This window comes from Suricata suricatta, chromosome 1 (assembly GCF_006229205.1).
Source record: "Suricata suricatta isolate VVHF042 chromosome 1, meerkat_22Aug2017_6uvM2_HiC, whole genome shotgun sequence".
NCBI lineage: Eukaryota > Metazoa > Chordata > Mammalia > Carnivora > Herpestidae > Suricata > Suricata suricatta.
This window is the reverse complement of record NC_043700.1, coordinates 64,932,933-64,947,058: the sequence shown is the minus strand read 5'-3', so window position 1 is coordinate 64,947,058 and position 14,126 is coordinate 64,932,933. Positions and strand designations below refer to the sequence as shown.

The window sequence follows — 14,126 nt, the reverse complement described above, 5'->3', positions numbered from 1 at the left end:
CAGAAGCACTACAACCCTCTAGGACTCTGGCAGAAGCAGCACACTGGATGCTTTCATAACCACCAGCTTATAAGACATGCATAGCTGCTTCTCCTCTTCATTTTAACTCTTAAGCCCTTAATGAGTGCCATTGAACTTGTTTCCAAGAGACACACATAGGACGTAAACAACCCCAGCAAGATGGGCTCATGTTCAGAGATTACAGACCCTGTATGAGGAAAACGTGATGAGGGAGAGAAAGCAAACACAGGCTGGAGAACTAGCACTCCTAGAACAATCTGAAATAACTCTTAAATCTCTGTGCTTAAAAATGGTTCCAGTCATAAAAAAGAAGGAATTGGAACCTTAAAAGAGATGGGATGATGTGATAAAAGACAATTTAGATTTGCAAAAGGACTAAAGAGAACTTCTAAAGGTGAAAAATAATGGCCATAAGAGTTCAATCCCAAGGGATAAATTAACAGAGTAGATTAAATACCGCTCGAGAGAATATGAATTTGTGACATGGAGGCTAGAATGAGAAAATCTGATAGCATATTCCGAAGGTGAGAACAGAGAAAGTGAGGGAAAACAACATTTGAAGAAAGAATGGCTGCGATATTTCAGATTAAAGAAGCACACTGACTCCCAAGCAGGGTGAATATAAACAAATCCAGTCTTAAGCTACAGGACACTGAAGACAAAGCAAACTCTTGTAAACAGCCCAAGAGATGATATGGCAGTTTGAAATCTACAACAGGAGTTTGAAATCTATAACAGGAAGTACAAAGAAGTAAATAAGCAGTAAAAACAGTGGAGTAGAGTCTACTGCAGTGGGCAGTGCAGGACAGGTGTGGAAGGACTTTCTGGAAGCATTGCATATACCAGGGAGTCGGTAGGGAGTGAGCAGAATGAAGGGCGAGAAGCAGGCCAGGGGGAACGGGGGACCACGTGGCTCTTTCAAGTAACTGAAGCTTCTTCTGGCTGATTATGTCGATGAGCATTTTCCTAACCTACAGGCAAAACTGGCTTTGCTGCCACAGAAGGTTCTGTCTGTCCTGTTTCTTAATAAAACTGCTGTCAGGAAAGTCTAGATGCTTAGCATTTAGTAAAAGATGATATTCTGCATGATTTTATAGGCCAGATGAAGTGTTTAAGAATGGTGAGTGATATCCAGGTTCCCTCTTCTCTGAATGGATGTGACACTGGAGGGTTTTTTGTTTTTGTTTTTGGTCTTATTAAAAATAAAAATAACAACAACCCACTGGTCAGCAATCCACACATAGCTGCAGTCCTTACACATGGCGCTCAGCCATCCCAAAGCGGGTGGGTTGGCCAAGGAGTCTCACATTGCTTAAGCCTTCGATTCCAAGGCTGGAGAGGCTCTGGTTACGCAGGTGGGTCTTGACTCCTAATGAGGCAGAAGAGTAAAAAGGGGGATCTGAGGACATTGAACCAAGAGCAGGAGCAAGAGCAAGAGCAAGTGCAGAGAAGGTCTGCTTCACTGCCTTAGTCATCCCATTGTCTTTGCATGACTAATGAAAGGGCTTACTTAAAGCTAAGTAAAGGCTAATATTACTAAGTCCTGGTGCTGTAACAGAAGGCTGAGAACCTTTTTGAAAGGCATTTTGTCATGTGACATGCTCTTATCAAGTTCAGTTTAATAAAGTTATAAAATGTACCGGAATTTGTAGAATAACAAATTGGTACTCAAATGATGCTGAAGAATTTTATGTTTTATTCAGAATATTTCAGAGAAAAAGAAAAGATATAGGCGCTGCTTTCAATTTCCCAAATCATAAATCACTTGCTTTTTTGTTTTTGTAAGAGGCTGCTCAGGGGGCTTGTCCCTAGTGATTAAACCTGCACAGATGTAACTAGCATGCATGTTTTCGAGCTGGTTATGAGTACAGAAGTGTCTTCCCTCCTGCGGTCTATAATACACATGCGGGCTGCACGTCTTTAAGGATTGATAAACGGTCAGTTCAGAGTATGTATTGGGCAGCGCCAACAGCATAAATATGGGAAAGTCATAATAGAGGAACTGTATTTTCTCCTATTTTGACATTAAGTTCAGATTGTCATTCACACTTCTTGTAATCCTCTTTCTCTTCCAGGGGATTTCCACCCTGACAAGGTCCTAGGATTTCAAAGTTAAAGGGCTTACCAGACTCCTTGAGCTAAAAGTTGGAAAAACTTGCATGAGGTTCTGGGTTCTAATATTTAATAATATTTAATATTTAATAAACTCATTTTTTGTCCTCAGTGTTTCTACCTGTAGAGCAGTGCTATATTCCTAGCCACCCCACAGGAAAATGGCATGATGAATTAATAAGTAATTATAAGAAGGGTGTTTTTGAGAATGGTCTTTTCCTGTGTTCTTATGCTAAAAACAGGTGATCACATGAAATGTTAGTCATTTAAATGTGGTGCATGGAAAAGAAATATATTAATTGTGCAGATGACTTAATAGGAACTGGACTGAATCCAAAAATAAAGAAGTCTGGGGGCGCCTGGGTGGCTCAGTCGGTTAAGCGTCTGGCTCCAGCTCAGGTCGTGATCTCACGGTTCGTGCGTTTGAGCTCCGCGTGGGGCTCTGTGCTGACGGCTAGCTCAGAGCCTGGAGCCTGCTTCGGATTCTGTGTCTCCCTCTCTCTCTGACCCTCCCCTGCTCGCGCTGTCTCTGTCTCTCAAAAATAAATAAAAACCATTAAAAAAATTAAAAATAAATAAATAAAGAAGTCTGAAGAATAGAGGGGAGTGCCTGGGTGGCTCGGTCAGTTAAGTGCCAAACCCTTGATTTAGGCTCAGGTCATGGTTCATGAGATTGAGCCCCATGTCAGAAACTGCTGATAGAGTGAAGCCTACTTGGGATTCTTTCTCTTCCTCTCTCTCTGCCCTTCCACCACTCACGTACACACACACACACACACACATACACACACACACACACTCTCTCTCTCTCTCTCTCTCTCTCTCTTTAAAAAATAAGTAAAAGACATTAAAAAAAGAAATCTGAATAGAGAATTATTCAACAGAGCCAGCATGTATGAGATAGGCAGCACATGCCTACATTTTGTTATTCTCATTTAAGAGGCTACAGAAGGAAAATAAAATGTGATTTCTTTCTTTGAGTTACTTATGTAATCACTGAGTAGGCAAACAGTGAAGCTGAGAACAAGTTAAGACAGTGATTTAAATGTCAAAATGTAGATTGCAGAAGCCCTCAGAAGTCAGAGGAAGAGCAGTGAATGTGGGAAAGACATCTTGCTGTGTTGTGAGGTGGGGTGTGGGGATGGGACCCAAGATGGATGCTTGAAAGGTTGAAAAATTTAGAAGGCAGCAGGGAAAACATTCTAGCTACAGCCTAAGAGGCAGGAGTCCTCCCAGCCTGGAGCAGGGCATCCTTAGAAAGTTCTGGAAGTAAATATTTATGGGTAAATCTGGACCAGACTGTGAAGAGCTTTAAGTGTGGAAAAAGAGAAGTTTGAACTTAGGTGTTTGGGAGGTAGGGGCTAGAGTAGGTTTTTGAGTTGGTAAGGGAAATGATCAGGTGGTATTTTAGGAAGTTTGAGGGTTCAGTGGCCATGACTAATATAGACGGGGAGTAGGGCAAGAGAATAAGTCGAACATGGCAAATTATTGTCTTTGCTACAAGTGTCCTACACATTTTTCTCACAGAAAACCTCCATGAGTTTAAACCTCACTGAAGTTTCATAGAAACTCTGTCAAGTAGTTCGTCTTTTACAGATGTAGAAACTAAGCCCCAGTTAATGAGCTGCTAAGGTCCAGCTAGTATGTGGCAGAGGTGGTGTTCAAGCCCAACTCTGTCTTGCTTCAGAGCCTTTGCGGTTGTCTTTCCATTGCCCCTCACTGAAGCAACATATCCAGGGCTATTCTGACGAAACCTTGTAGACATTTCTTGTTTCTGCAAGTTTAAGTTAGGCAGAAGTCACATGTGTGTAAGTCAAGGCAGCATATTTGTGTACTCAGAGATCTGATCCAGAACCCTGAAATTGGAATGTTCCAGCCGTCTGTGCTCTAAGATCCCGCATCCTTAGTGGCTTTGAGCTAACCAGACTTAACCTGGCAATTCAACAAAATAGAATAGCCAAAGAATACTTGAGAAACCCTTAAAGATTCATAATATGAAGCATTTCATTTGTCACGGTGTCTTGAGAAATCCTCACAGGACAGTAGATTTGATTAATGAGATATTGACAGCATGGAGCTAAATAAAGGACTGTTTCCAACTTACAGAGCAGAGCCTGGCAAAAAAGATAATGGCTTATTGCAGCTGCCTCATTCCTGTGAGGGAGGTTGGCCGTCCACCCTCACAGTTGCCTGCAGCTCCCTACTGATCGGCCGTGCACTTGCATCCTCCAGTCTCTGTCTGAAGTTTCTGAATTGTCTGTGTCTGGTCACGTTTCTGAGGGAGGCACAGAAACTGCTGGCAGCTGCCTGGAAGAGGTTGTGGGAGGGCAGTAGGGACCAGAGGGCCGGCAGCCCTGCGGTGCTGCCTCGGGTGTGACGGGCGCTCAGTGGGGTGTGGGCACTCCCGGGTTGGGGGTGGGGGTGCATAGGGCAGTGGTTTTGGACGTCTCAGATTATGGAGAAAATAGAAACATTGCAGGCTCATCCTGATGAGAATTTAACAAAGTCTGTGGTCAAGAAACTTAGGGGTGCCTGGGTGACGCAGTCGGTTGAGCGTCTGACTTCGGCTCAGGTCATGATCTCAAGCCCTGTGTCGGGCTCTGTGCTGACAGCTCAGAGCCTGGAGCCTGCTTCAGATTCTGTGTCTCCCTCTCTCTCTGACCCTCCCCTGCTGGCGCCATCTCTGTCTCTCAAAAATAAAAAAATAAAGAAACTTACTTTGAATTTGCTTCTCTTTAGTTTGAGAAAAGGAAAATTGATATATAACAGTGTCTCCAAGGTTTATGAGGTTTTCAACCAAACATTTTAAGGGGAAATGACTGTTTTTAATATTATTTGCTTCAGATTTCCATTCAAAACTCAAACATCAGAGGTCTCATTTAATCTCAGACACAGTGGTTAGGGGGAAAACATTAAAAGGGTAAATATATGAAGGGGGCATTTTTGGTTTTCTGATGATATTTAGTCAAACTGACTAAGTGCCCCCCCCCCCGCCCTTAAAGGAGTAATCTTTTACTTTTTTGTTTTTTTTTGTTTGTTTGTTTGTTTTCTTTTTATACAACTTATTTTTTTAACATTCTTTTACTTTTTTTGATAGCTATTCATATTGTGTCTTCCTTTTCTTAAGATCCATAGGAAGCCACGCTCTCCATCAGGATGCAGCCATGCCTTGCCTCTCCTGCCCATTTCTTTTTTTCTAGTCTCCATGCCCAAACTCAAGCCCTAAGGACAGCAGATGGCTGGGTCAGGCTTTTATTTGAATCTTTCAGAGGTGCCTAAATGGATCGGTCAGTTGAGTGTCTGATTTTGGCTCAGGTCGTGATCTCACGGTTCATGAGTTTGAGCCCCACATCAGGCTCGCTGCTATCACCCTGACAGTGCAGAGCCTGCTTCAAATCCTCTGTCCACCTACCCCCCCGCCCACCGCTTGTTCGAGTGTGCGTTCTCTTTCTCTCTCTCCATTTCTCTCCCTTTCCCCCTTTCTCTCCTTCTCTTTCTCTCTCTCTCTCTCAAAAAATAAATAAAACATTTTTAAAGAAGTGTTTGGGGGCACCTGGGTGGCCCAGTTGGTTAAGTGTCCAACTCGGTTCAGGTCATGATCTCATGGTCCTTGAGTTCCAGCCCCATGTTGAGCTCTTCACTGACAGTTCAGAACCTGGAGCCTTCTTTGGATTCTGTGTCTTCCTCTCTCTCTGCCCCTCCCCTGCTAATGCTCCCTCATTCTCTCTCAAAAATAAATAAACATTAAAAAATATCTCCATGAGAGATTTCACCATTAATTACTTCTGTGATTAAGATATGGCTAATAAGTTAGTATTGAAAAGAAACACACATAATTTTTTGTTTGTTTATTGTAGTTCTGCATATGCCTTTAAAGTAGAGCCTTTTCTGAGAGGAATTTTAAATTGAATACCAGCACTTAGGGTGTGTGTGGGTGTGTATTTCTGTGATGAATCCAAACATGGTCTTCTGGATCTTAGAGTTCTTTAAATTCTAAAAGCTTAGAGATTGACTAATAAGCCAAATCATATGTTTAAACTTCCTTCTCTTTGGTGAGGTTGTGTTTTCTTTGGAAAGATGTGTATCAGAAACCTCCAGAATCATCGAAACTTAAGCTTCAACTCTCTGACCCTATAGAAGTGTAGATGAGGTCAGGGATGGACAGCCAGTAGCCCTGAGGCCCCTTAAATTGTAGCTAAAGTGGCTGCTCATGGTATTTTTTATCATTTCAACATTTACTTTTTTTCCTTGACTGTTTATATTTTCCTCTGTTTCTATCTCCTTTCATAAGTGTTCAGTAAATGAGTAGCTACTAAATGATATAGTTAGATGGAGACATTGGGTTGTCCTAGATATATTCAGGGAGCTCTGTGTTAGACATTTAGTAGCCTGAGAATGTGTAATGCTTCCAGTATTTGTTTTAAGGTACTCTGTAAATATTCGGCTGGTTCTTCTCTGTTCTGGAACCAGTAAATGTAAAGTCAGCAATACCATGCTGTGTTAGGGAATGCAGGATGCTCAACTCTGTCATTGGCTTGTGTAACCTGTCTCATTTTATTTATTTTTTAAAAAAATTTTTCTTACGTTTATTAGAGAGAGGGAGAGTGTGAGCAGGGGAGGGGCAGAGAGAGAGGGAGACACAGAATCCTAAGCAGGCTCCAAGCTCTGAGCTGTCAGCACAGAGCCTGACCCAGGGCCCAAACTCACAAACCATGAGATTATGACCTGACCTAAGTTGGATGCTTAACTGACTGAGCCATTCAGGTGCCCCTAACCTGTCTTATTTTAATTTAGTAACATTCTCAAATGCCAGGTCCTGTGCTAGGGGCTAAGAATACAGGCAGAAAAAATCCAGTCCCCTCTTTCAAGGAATGGGCTCACAGATTCCTATCAGTTTGTCCCAACCCTTGGATCCTTTCTGTTCAGTCTTTCCTCTGATTTCCACCTCAGATTCTGCCTCTTTGATCCAGTGATTTAAAAATGACTCATGCTGTGGTCCCTGGGTGGCTTAGTCTTTTGAGTGTAAGACTCTTGATTTTGGCTCAGATAAATAAGGCTCGTTCCCATTTTTCATGTTTTTTAAATATATTTCTCATATGCATTGACTGTATCCTTTTAGAATAATTGAGCCAACTTCTCTGTCCCTTTCTGTTATCATATCTGGATCTGCAGCCTTCTAACGCAACTCATGCTTGGAGAATCTTTCATCCATGACCTCCCCCCCAGTGAGCCACATTGCCTTGATTCTACATGCTGGTGATAAAGCAGTTTATACTTTGATCAGTTTCAAGACATTAGATTTTTTTTCCTTAACTGCTTGCCCTGTTTGCCCTGTGGCACAATTTGCTGGTTGCCAGCCTGCTTTATCTATCACTACCTAGTTACTGAGGATTTTGCACTTTGAGTTATTCATCAGTAGCCATCCTTTGGCCTTTTGGCCTCATCTAGATAGTTGGTTGGTAGAGTTGATTTATGTATGTAGCACCTGGTCACTAAATAAATACTGCTTAATGATTAAAGCTATAACTTTAAGGGAATATTAAGTCATTACCCTGCCTAAACTTCTTTTGGAGAAATGGCAATAGAATCCTACACCTTATTCCAGTGTTCTCCATTTTACAAGGAGAGTGTAGTCTTTCAAAAGGAAAGGAATTTGGAGCACCTGGTGGCTCAGTTGGTTAAGCATCAGACTTCAGCTCAGGTCATGATCTCATGGTTCGTGAGCTCGAGCCCTGCATCGGGCTCTGAGCTGTCAGCAGCTCAGAGTATCCTTCTTTGGAATCTGTGACTCCCTCTCTCTGCCCCTCCCCTGCTCATGCTCTGTCTCTCAAAAAATAAGTAAATGTTTAAAAATTTTTAAAAAAAGAAACAAAAGGAAAGGAATATTAGTATCTTGGAATATAGGGAGGGCATGTATCTTTTTGCTTATCTCTGAACATTAACAGCACTTACAGCGTACCTCTTGAGTGTAAGAAAGAAATATTGATTGAATGCAATTGTGATCATGCTAATTTTAAAAGATGATTTGATGACACTCCGATTTCAGTCACTATAACACCCTAACTTTGTGTAGCTCCCACTAGCAGCTTCTGAACCGTTGGGCTAATGCTGCTGGACGCTTTGAGTGCCCCCGGCAGCCTTGTGGAACGTTGACCCACTGTTTCTCTCCCAGCATCCAGTGCTCGACGAGCCAATAGCGGAAGCTGTCTGTATTATCGCAGACACGGATAAGTGGACCGTCCAGGTAGCCACAAGTCAGAGGAAAGTGACGGACAGCATGAAACTGGGCCAGGATGTCTTGGTCTCTAGTCAGGTGTCCAGTTTACTTCACTCCATCTTACAGCTCTACAAGCTTCACCTCCCTGCTGATTTTGTAAGTAGTCGTTCTCATCTTATTAAAGAAATATAGTTAAGAAAATACTGTTAACAATACTTTGATTATAAAATTACAAACTGAAGTTATTGTTTTTAGTATAATTGTGTGTTAGCATAAGTAAAAATAGAACATGCAACACAAAACCAGCAAACAGGATAGATTTCAGTGACAATAGTTACTTCCATGGAATGACACTGAAATCTTTTCGGATAAGGAATATGGCAAAGGGAACAGGGTATGGGGGAAGGGATCAAGCATAAAAGGACATTTAAATTCTTCCTTTGGAGAACTCATTAGCTTTCCTTTTATTGGATCAACATCAAGCCAGTCACTGAAGGGATTGTAGTTCCTTTTGTTCTCATAAAATTGTTAAGGATAAAACGGAATATCATTTGTATGAACATTTAAAATTTTGAAGTGCCATACCCATAGAAGATGGTATCAGCTGCATTCCTTTTCAGATGGGATTTTAAAATTGATTTCATAACATTATATTAAAGACAATAAATAGGGTCCATAAACTCCTAGAGAATGATCAGCGGCTCTCCCCCCAGTCACTGGAATGAATATATAAAAAATATGTGTTTATGTGCAGAGAGACTGAGAGAAAATATAGTTTGAGAGAGAGAGAGAAAGTTCTCAAAACTGGAAGAGAGGCTTACGGGGGTATAGCTAGCAAGAGTGAAAGTGAGCTGACCTTGGGGATTTGCACCAAAGTGAAAGAGGGCCCACCTTCTCTGCTGTTCACCCTACACTCAGCCACCCTCTGCAGTATCCTTCCAGACCAGAGCTTCCCTAACCTCCACAGGAGATACAGAGCTACTTAACAACAAAATAGGAAGCTAAATATGAATTCCCTATACTAACCGTGAATGGAGTGGTAATTTTTCCGAGATCTTATAACCTACTGTTGCACCACATTCCTCAGAAAGTCAAGACTTTCATGGCCTTCAGCAAGGTGATTTGAGGGGCGCCTGGGTGGCTCAGTCAGTTAAGTGTCCAACTTCGGCTCAGGTCATGATCTCACGTTCGTGGGTTCAAGCCCCACGTTGGGCTCTGTGTTGACAGCTCAGAGCCTGGAGCGCGCTTTGTATTCTGTGCCTCCCTCTTTCTCTGCTCCTTCCCCACTTGTGTTGTCTGTCTCCCTCTCTTAATCTCTTTCTCAAAAATAAATATAAAAAAAAAGAAGAAGAAGGGGATTTGAAGTACTGTGTGATTGTCATGCCAGTGTGGCATGACAGGGGGACCCCTTGGTGCAGCCAGGTTAAAGCTAGGCTTTGCCATTGATCCTGAGCGTCTCTGAACCTCAGCTGTCTCACTTGTAAAGATAGTATCGCTTCAACAAGCATCTTGTGAGAATGCTCTGAAAATTGTGTCTGAGATTCTGCTTTTTAAACTGCCAAAGGACCATGCCCATTTTGAGATACTTTACCAGTCAGGGTACAGCCGTGGCCAGTGCATGGCCTTTAGGGTCCAGTAGTCTAGGGTCATATCCAAGCCCCACTACTTCCTAACTGTGTGACTTCTCAAGGTCTCTGTTTCCCCATCTGTAAAGCTAAGGGAAAATCCATAATCTTAATGGTTGTAAAGACTGACAACATTTTTTGCCAAAATATTTATTTGGGCTTTAGACTGAAGCATGCTCTCACAGGACCTGTGTCCCGGGGGTCATGGGAGAAGCACTGATGAGTTATGATGGCCTCAATTTCATTCTTTTTTCGCGGGCAGTTTTTCTTTCTAGTAGCAAGCTGCATCATGCTGACTTAGCAGCTGAACTTTTCCTTTTCTATAAGGAAAGAAAGATTAAATTATTAGATTTTATACTTTCTTCTTACTATTTTAAGTATTTACCATATTCTATTCTGTAATATGTAGCTCTTATTACATTTGACATCTTAGTTTTCCAAGCAATAAATCACTAGATTAATTCTTTTTACTTCATTTGGACAGAGGTATGTTTTTTTTGTTTTGTTTTGTTTTTTTGACAGAAACATGTTTAGCCACTCAGTAGTATGAATGGAATGACTTATTTACTAAATTTTTTTTAATGTTCTATTTATTTTTGATACAGAGAGAGAGCATGAGAGGGGGAGGGGCAGAGAGAGAAGGAGACACAGAACCGGAAGCAGGCTCCAGGCTCTGAGCTAGCTGTCAGCACAGAGCCTGACGCAGGGCTCAAACCCACGAACGTGAGATCTGACCTGAGCTGAAGCCGGAGGCTTAACCGACTGAGACACTCAGGCGCCTCTGGAATGACTTATTTAACTTGACTAAACCCAGATCAAAGAAAATTTCATCTGTAGTTTAAAACTCCCCTTAAAAATTGCTTGACTAAAACACAAGTAAATGGCTATTCAGTCTTCAGTATGAAAAGAGAAAGTAGTTATTTAAAATTTCAGAAGTTAGGGGCGCCTGGGTGGCTCAGTTGGTTGAGCAGCCAACTTTAGCTCAGGTCATGATCTCACGGTTTGTGGATTTGAGCCCCACATGGGGCTCTGTGCTGACTGCTCAGAGCCTGGAGCCTGCTTCAGATCCTGTGTCTCCCTCTCTCTCTGCCCCTCCCCCACTCATGCTCTGTCTCTCTGTGTCTCAAAAATAGATAAAAACTATTAAAAAAATTAAAATTTCAGAAGTTAAAAATTAAACAAATCCATCTCAGGAATAAAATCCCAGAAAAGGGGGAGGGTGGAGCCCAAAGTGGTTCTATTTGATAATCAAACCTTTCATTAAAAAATTCTAAATGATTTGGAGTTTACTGTACATTCCATATAGACCAGTGTTCTCTTCATTTCCACATTACCACATACAGCTTTCATAGGGACTTTGCAAACAGCATAAATTAACCATTTAAAACAAAGGATTCAACATAATGTGAGTGTTCTTTTTAATATTTTATAACACTTACTAAAAACTTTGTGTTTACTCTATAAGAAACTGAAACTTAACGGGAGCTCCTTTTACCACTTAACTCTTAACTTGGAAGAGCATTTTCATGAGAATTGGTGAAACCCTCCTTGCTTTAATTATTACTCTTACCAGTCACTTACCAGTTGTTTTTCCTCTACTCAACACAGTGCATTTAAAAGATTTTTAAGCCAATGAAAAACTATAAGATTGCATCTCGAATAGATACTTTTTCCATGTCACTGATCAGCCCAGATGGTCAAGATCAACATTTTCAAATGCATCTGTTAATCTTTTTACCTTGAAAATAACAGGCGTAATGGTCTAGAAGAAATTATGTATGATGGAATTACCCTTGCCAAAGCCGTCAGGTGTCTTACTGAAGATGCTTGGACGGCTCTGCCTGCCAAATGCAAAAGCATTTGCCGCTGGTGAAAGACACAGATGGTTGCTATTCTCTAAAAAATGAAGTTGGACACATTTCCAAGGGTAGAGATGTCCTGAGAATAATTGCCTTTTCTTTATTGTTATTAAAGACCTAGTTAAAATGCGCTCCTGAGAGCAAAAACAAAAACAAAAAATTTAAAGTGACCTTGTTCCATTCGCTCTACTTTGGCGGATATATTTCGCCAAAATAATCTGAGATATAAGAAAACAGCAACGAAGTTCTTTAAAAAATTATAGTAACAAAAACTCAGATTGCCATGTGGATAAGCAAATAATGATAATTCGCATTCTCAGAAATTATTTTGCCATAAAAGTTACATTGATAAAGATTTATTAATAACATAGGGAAAGGATTATTGTAAAGTTTTTTAAAAGTAGGAAATGTACTTAAAGAATGATTTCAGCTATGTTAAAAATGCTGTTTTTAAAAAGACTAGCATATATGTATGAAAATCTTAATAGTCATTAGAAAAAGTAAACTGTTGTTTTATTAAAACCTTTTCTTACACCCACCAGTGGTAGGGTTTGGTATGGTCTATAATGTTTACGTGTATTTGAAAGGAATGAGGCAATAGCCATATACTTAGCAAGGAATTAAGAGAATTCCAGCTCTTAGGATATTGGCAGAGATCTGAATGCTGGCCCTGACTCTGAATGTTATTGGTTTCCCAGTGCATCATGCATCTTGAAGACAGACTGCAGGAGATGTACCTGAAAAGTAAGATGCTGTCTGAGTATCTGCGTGGTCACACACGAGTCCACGTGAAAGAATTAGGCGTCGTCCTGGGGTGAGTTCTGTGACGTGCTGCCGTTCCTCCCCATGGTGGGGCTGACCCCAGTGCTGCACCCACTGACCCACGTGGCCTGTGTCACCCGGCACCTGCGGGCCCTGGGGCCCCACTGACCCGTCATCAGATGTGTGCCTCTGTGGCTTCCATCATATCATATCATATCTCTGATCCTGGAGTTCCTGACCCGGAAACAAGCACAGAACTTCAAGCTAGTGGTACTTTATGTTAGTCTTCTCCCAGTGAAAATTTTAATCCCACTCGGCCTGCCCACGTCTAGTCATTTCAGTAAGACGTCGAAGGCGCAGCCTGTCAGACCTGCATTTTGCTCCTTGGAGGCGAGAAAGGCCATGCTCCTGGACCTTCAGGGCCACCTGCATGTTCTCAGGGTGACAGTACTTTCCCCTCCTTCATGACAGGCCCCTTGGAAGAGGAGACCCACTGATGCTACTGATAATGTACATCGTCCTCACGGGGTCTTAGCCAGAACTTCTCTCGGGGAAGAAATTCTGACTTTGTTAGTCTCTGCTTATTTTTTCAACAGAGAACTAAAAAAAGACACTGTTTTGGGGGAATCGACCCCCTTAACTATGATGAGGATTCCTCTAATTTTGAGCAAGAAAATCTTCCATATATGATGTCATCCTTGAAATTCTCCATCAAGCCTGCTAATCAAAGTATTAGTGCAAGGTCCGGGTCTTTGCATTCTTGTCAGTCTTTTCCATCTCTCACACCCAGGATATGACTAACAGTACTGAGGCTCTTGGCATTTCCTATCATACATTTTTTCCCCATACTTTATTCAGAAATGCCTTTTTAGGCATTTGCTTTTGCAGTTAACTTGCCACATATCTCTTTATTGTTGTTATTATTGTTCCTAGTTTTTGTTTCGACCTCTTTACCACCTTCCCACTTTAGTCCTGCTCGCCAGGCTCCCCACGGCCAGATGTGTGACTTGCATTTCTAGGATCTGTCCCTGGCTGGCAGGTGTCCCTGGACTCTGTTAGACCAGAAGGATTTATTTACCTCTCTCATCTCTAGGCCGTCTTAGTGCATGATTAGTGGGGGGGTCACATCCAGCATCTCTAGCCCCTTCCTCTCCTAGTCCGAGTGCGTGGCACAAAAGGTTCTGAAGAACTTCTCATCTACCCTGAAAGGAGATCTGTAGGGAACGTTACTTGAGAAAGCATAGAACATTCCATGAAGTAATGGCAGCCACCTTTTTAAATTTTATTTTTAATTTTTCATTTTTGGAATTCAAGGGGAAAAAAATAGGACATATTCCACGGACCAAAGCAGTCCTCGTTTTTTTCAGGACATTTGGCAGCATTTAGCCAGTGACCACACTGTATCCACCTCTGCTCTAAGAGAGGCAGCCACAGCCAAGTCCATTTGATGCTGTGATGTCTCTTGATTCAGTATCTATTAGTGTCACTTTGCTCTCAGAATGCTGTGGCTCAGATGCTTGGTGAGGATCT

At 41.7% G+C, this 14,126-nt stretch overlaps 2 protein-coding genes across 8 annotated transcripts in view; one reads left to right on the top strand and one right to left on the bottom strand.

Moving 5' to 3' along the window:
- FNIP2 (folliculin interacting protein 2) overlaps nucleotides 1–14,126 on the top strand; it is a 132,700-nt gene that overhangs the window by 114,424 nt on the left and 4,150 nt on the right. For 5 of the 6 annotated variants that reach the window (XM_029939448.1, XM_029939432.1, XM_029939424.1 and 2 more), the window contains 2 exons: nucleotides 8,306–8,506; nucleotides 12,533–12,648. In XM_029939448.1, coding sequence (XP_029795308.1) covers nucleotides 8,306–8,506; nucleotides 12,533–12,648 — 317 coding nt within the window. The remainder of the gene's footprint in view (nucleotides 1–8,305; nucleotides 8,507–12,532; nucleotides 12,649–14,126) is intronic. The other variant, XM_029939457.1, reaches the window with a different exon arrangement.
- The window catches only part of C1H4orf45 (chromosome 1 C4orf45 homolog), a 94,629-nt gene continuing 90,612 nt past the window's right edge, over nucleotides 10,110–14,126 (bottom strand). For both annotated transcript variants that reach the window (XR_003908695.1, XM_029939479.1), the window contains one exon: nucleotides 10,110–10,295. Coding sequence is in view for 1 of the 2 variants with exons in the window: in XM_029939479.1 (XP_029795339.1) it covers nucleotides 10,263–10,295 (33 nt within the window). In the remaining variant the exon portion in view is untranslated. The remainder of the gene's footprint in view (nucleotides 10,296–14,126) is intronic.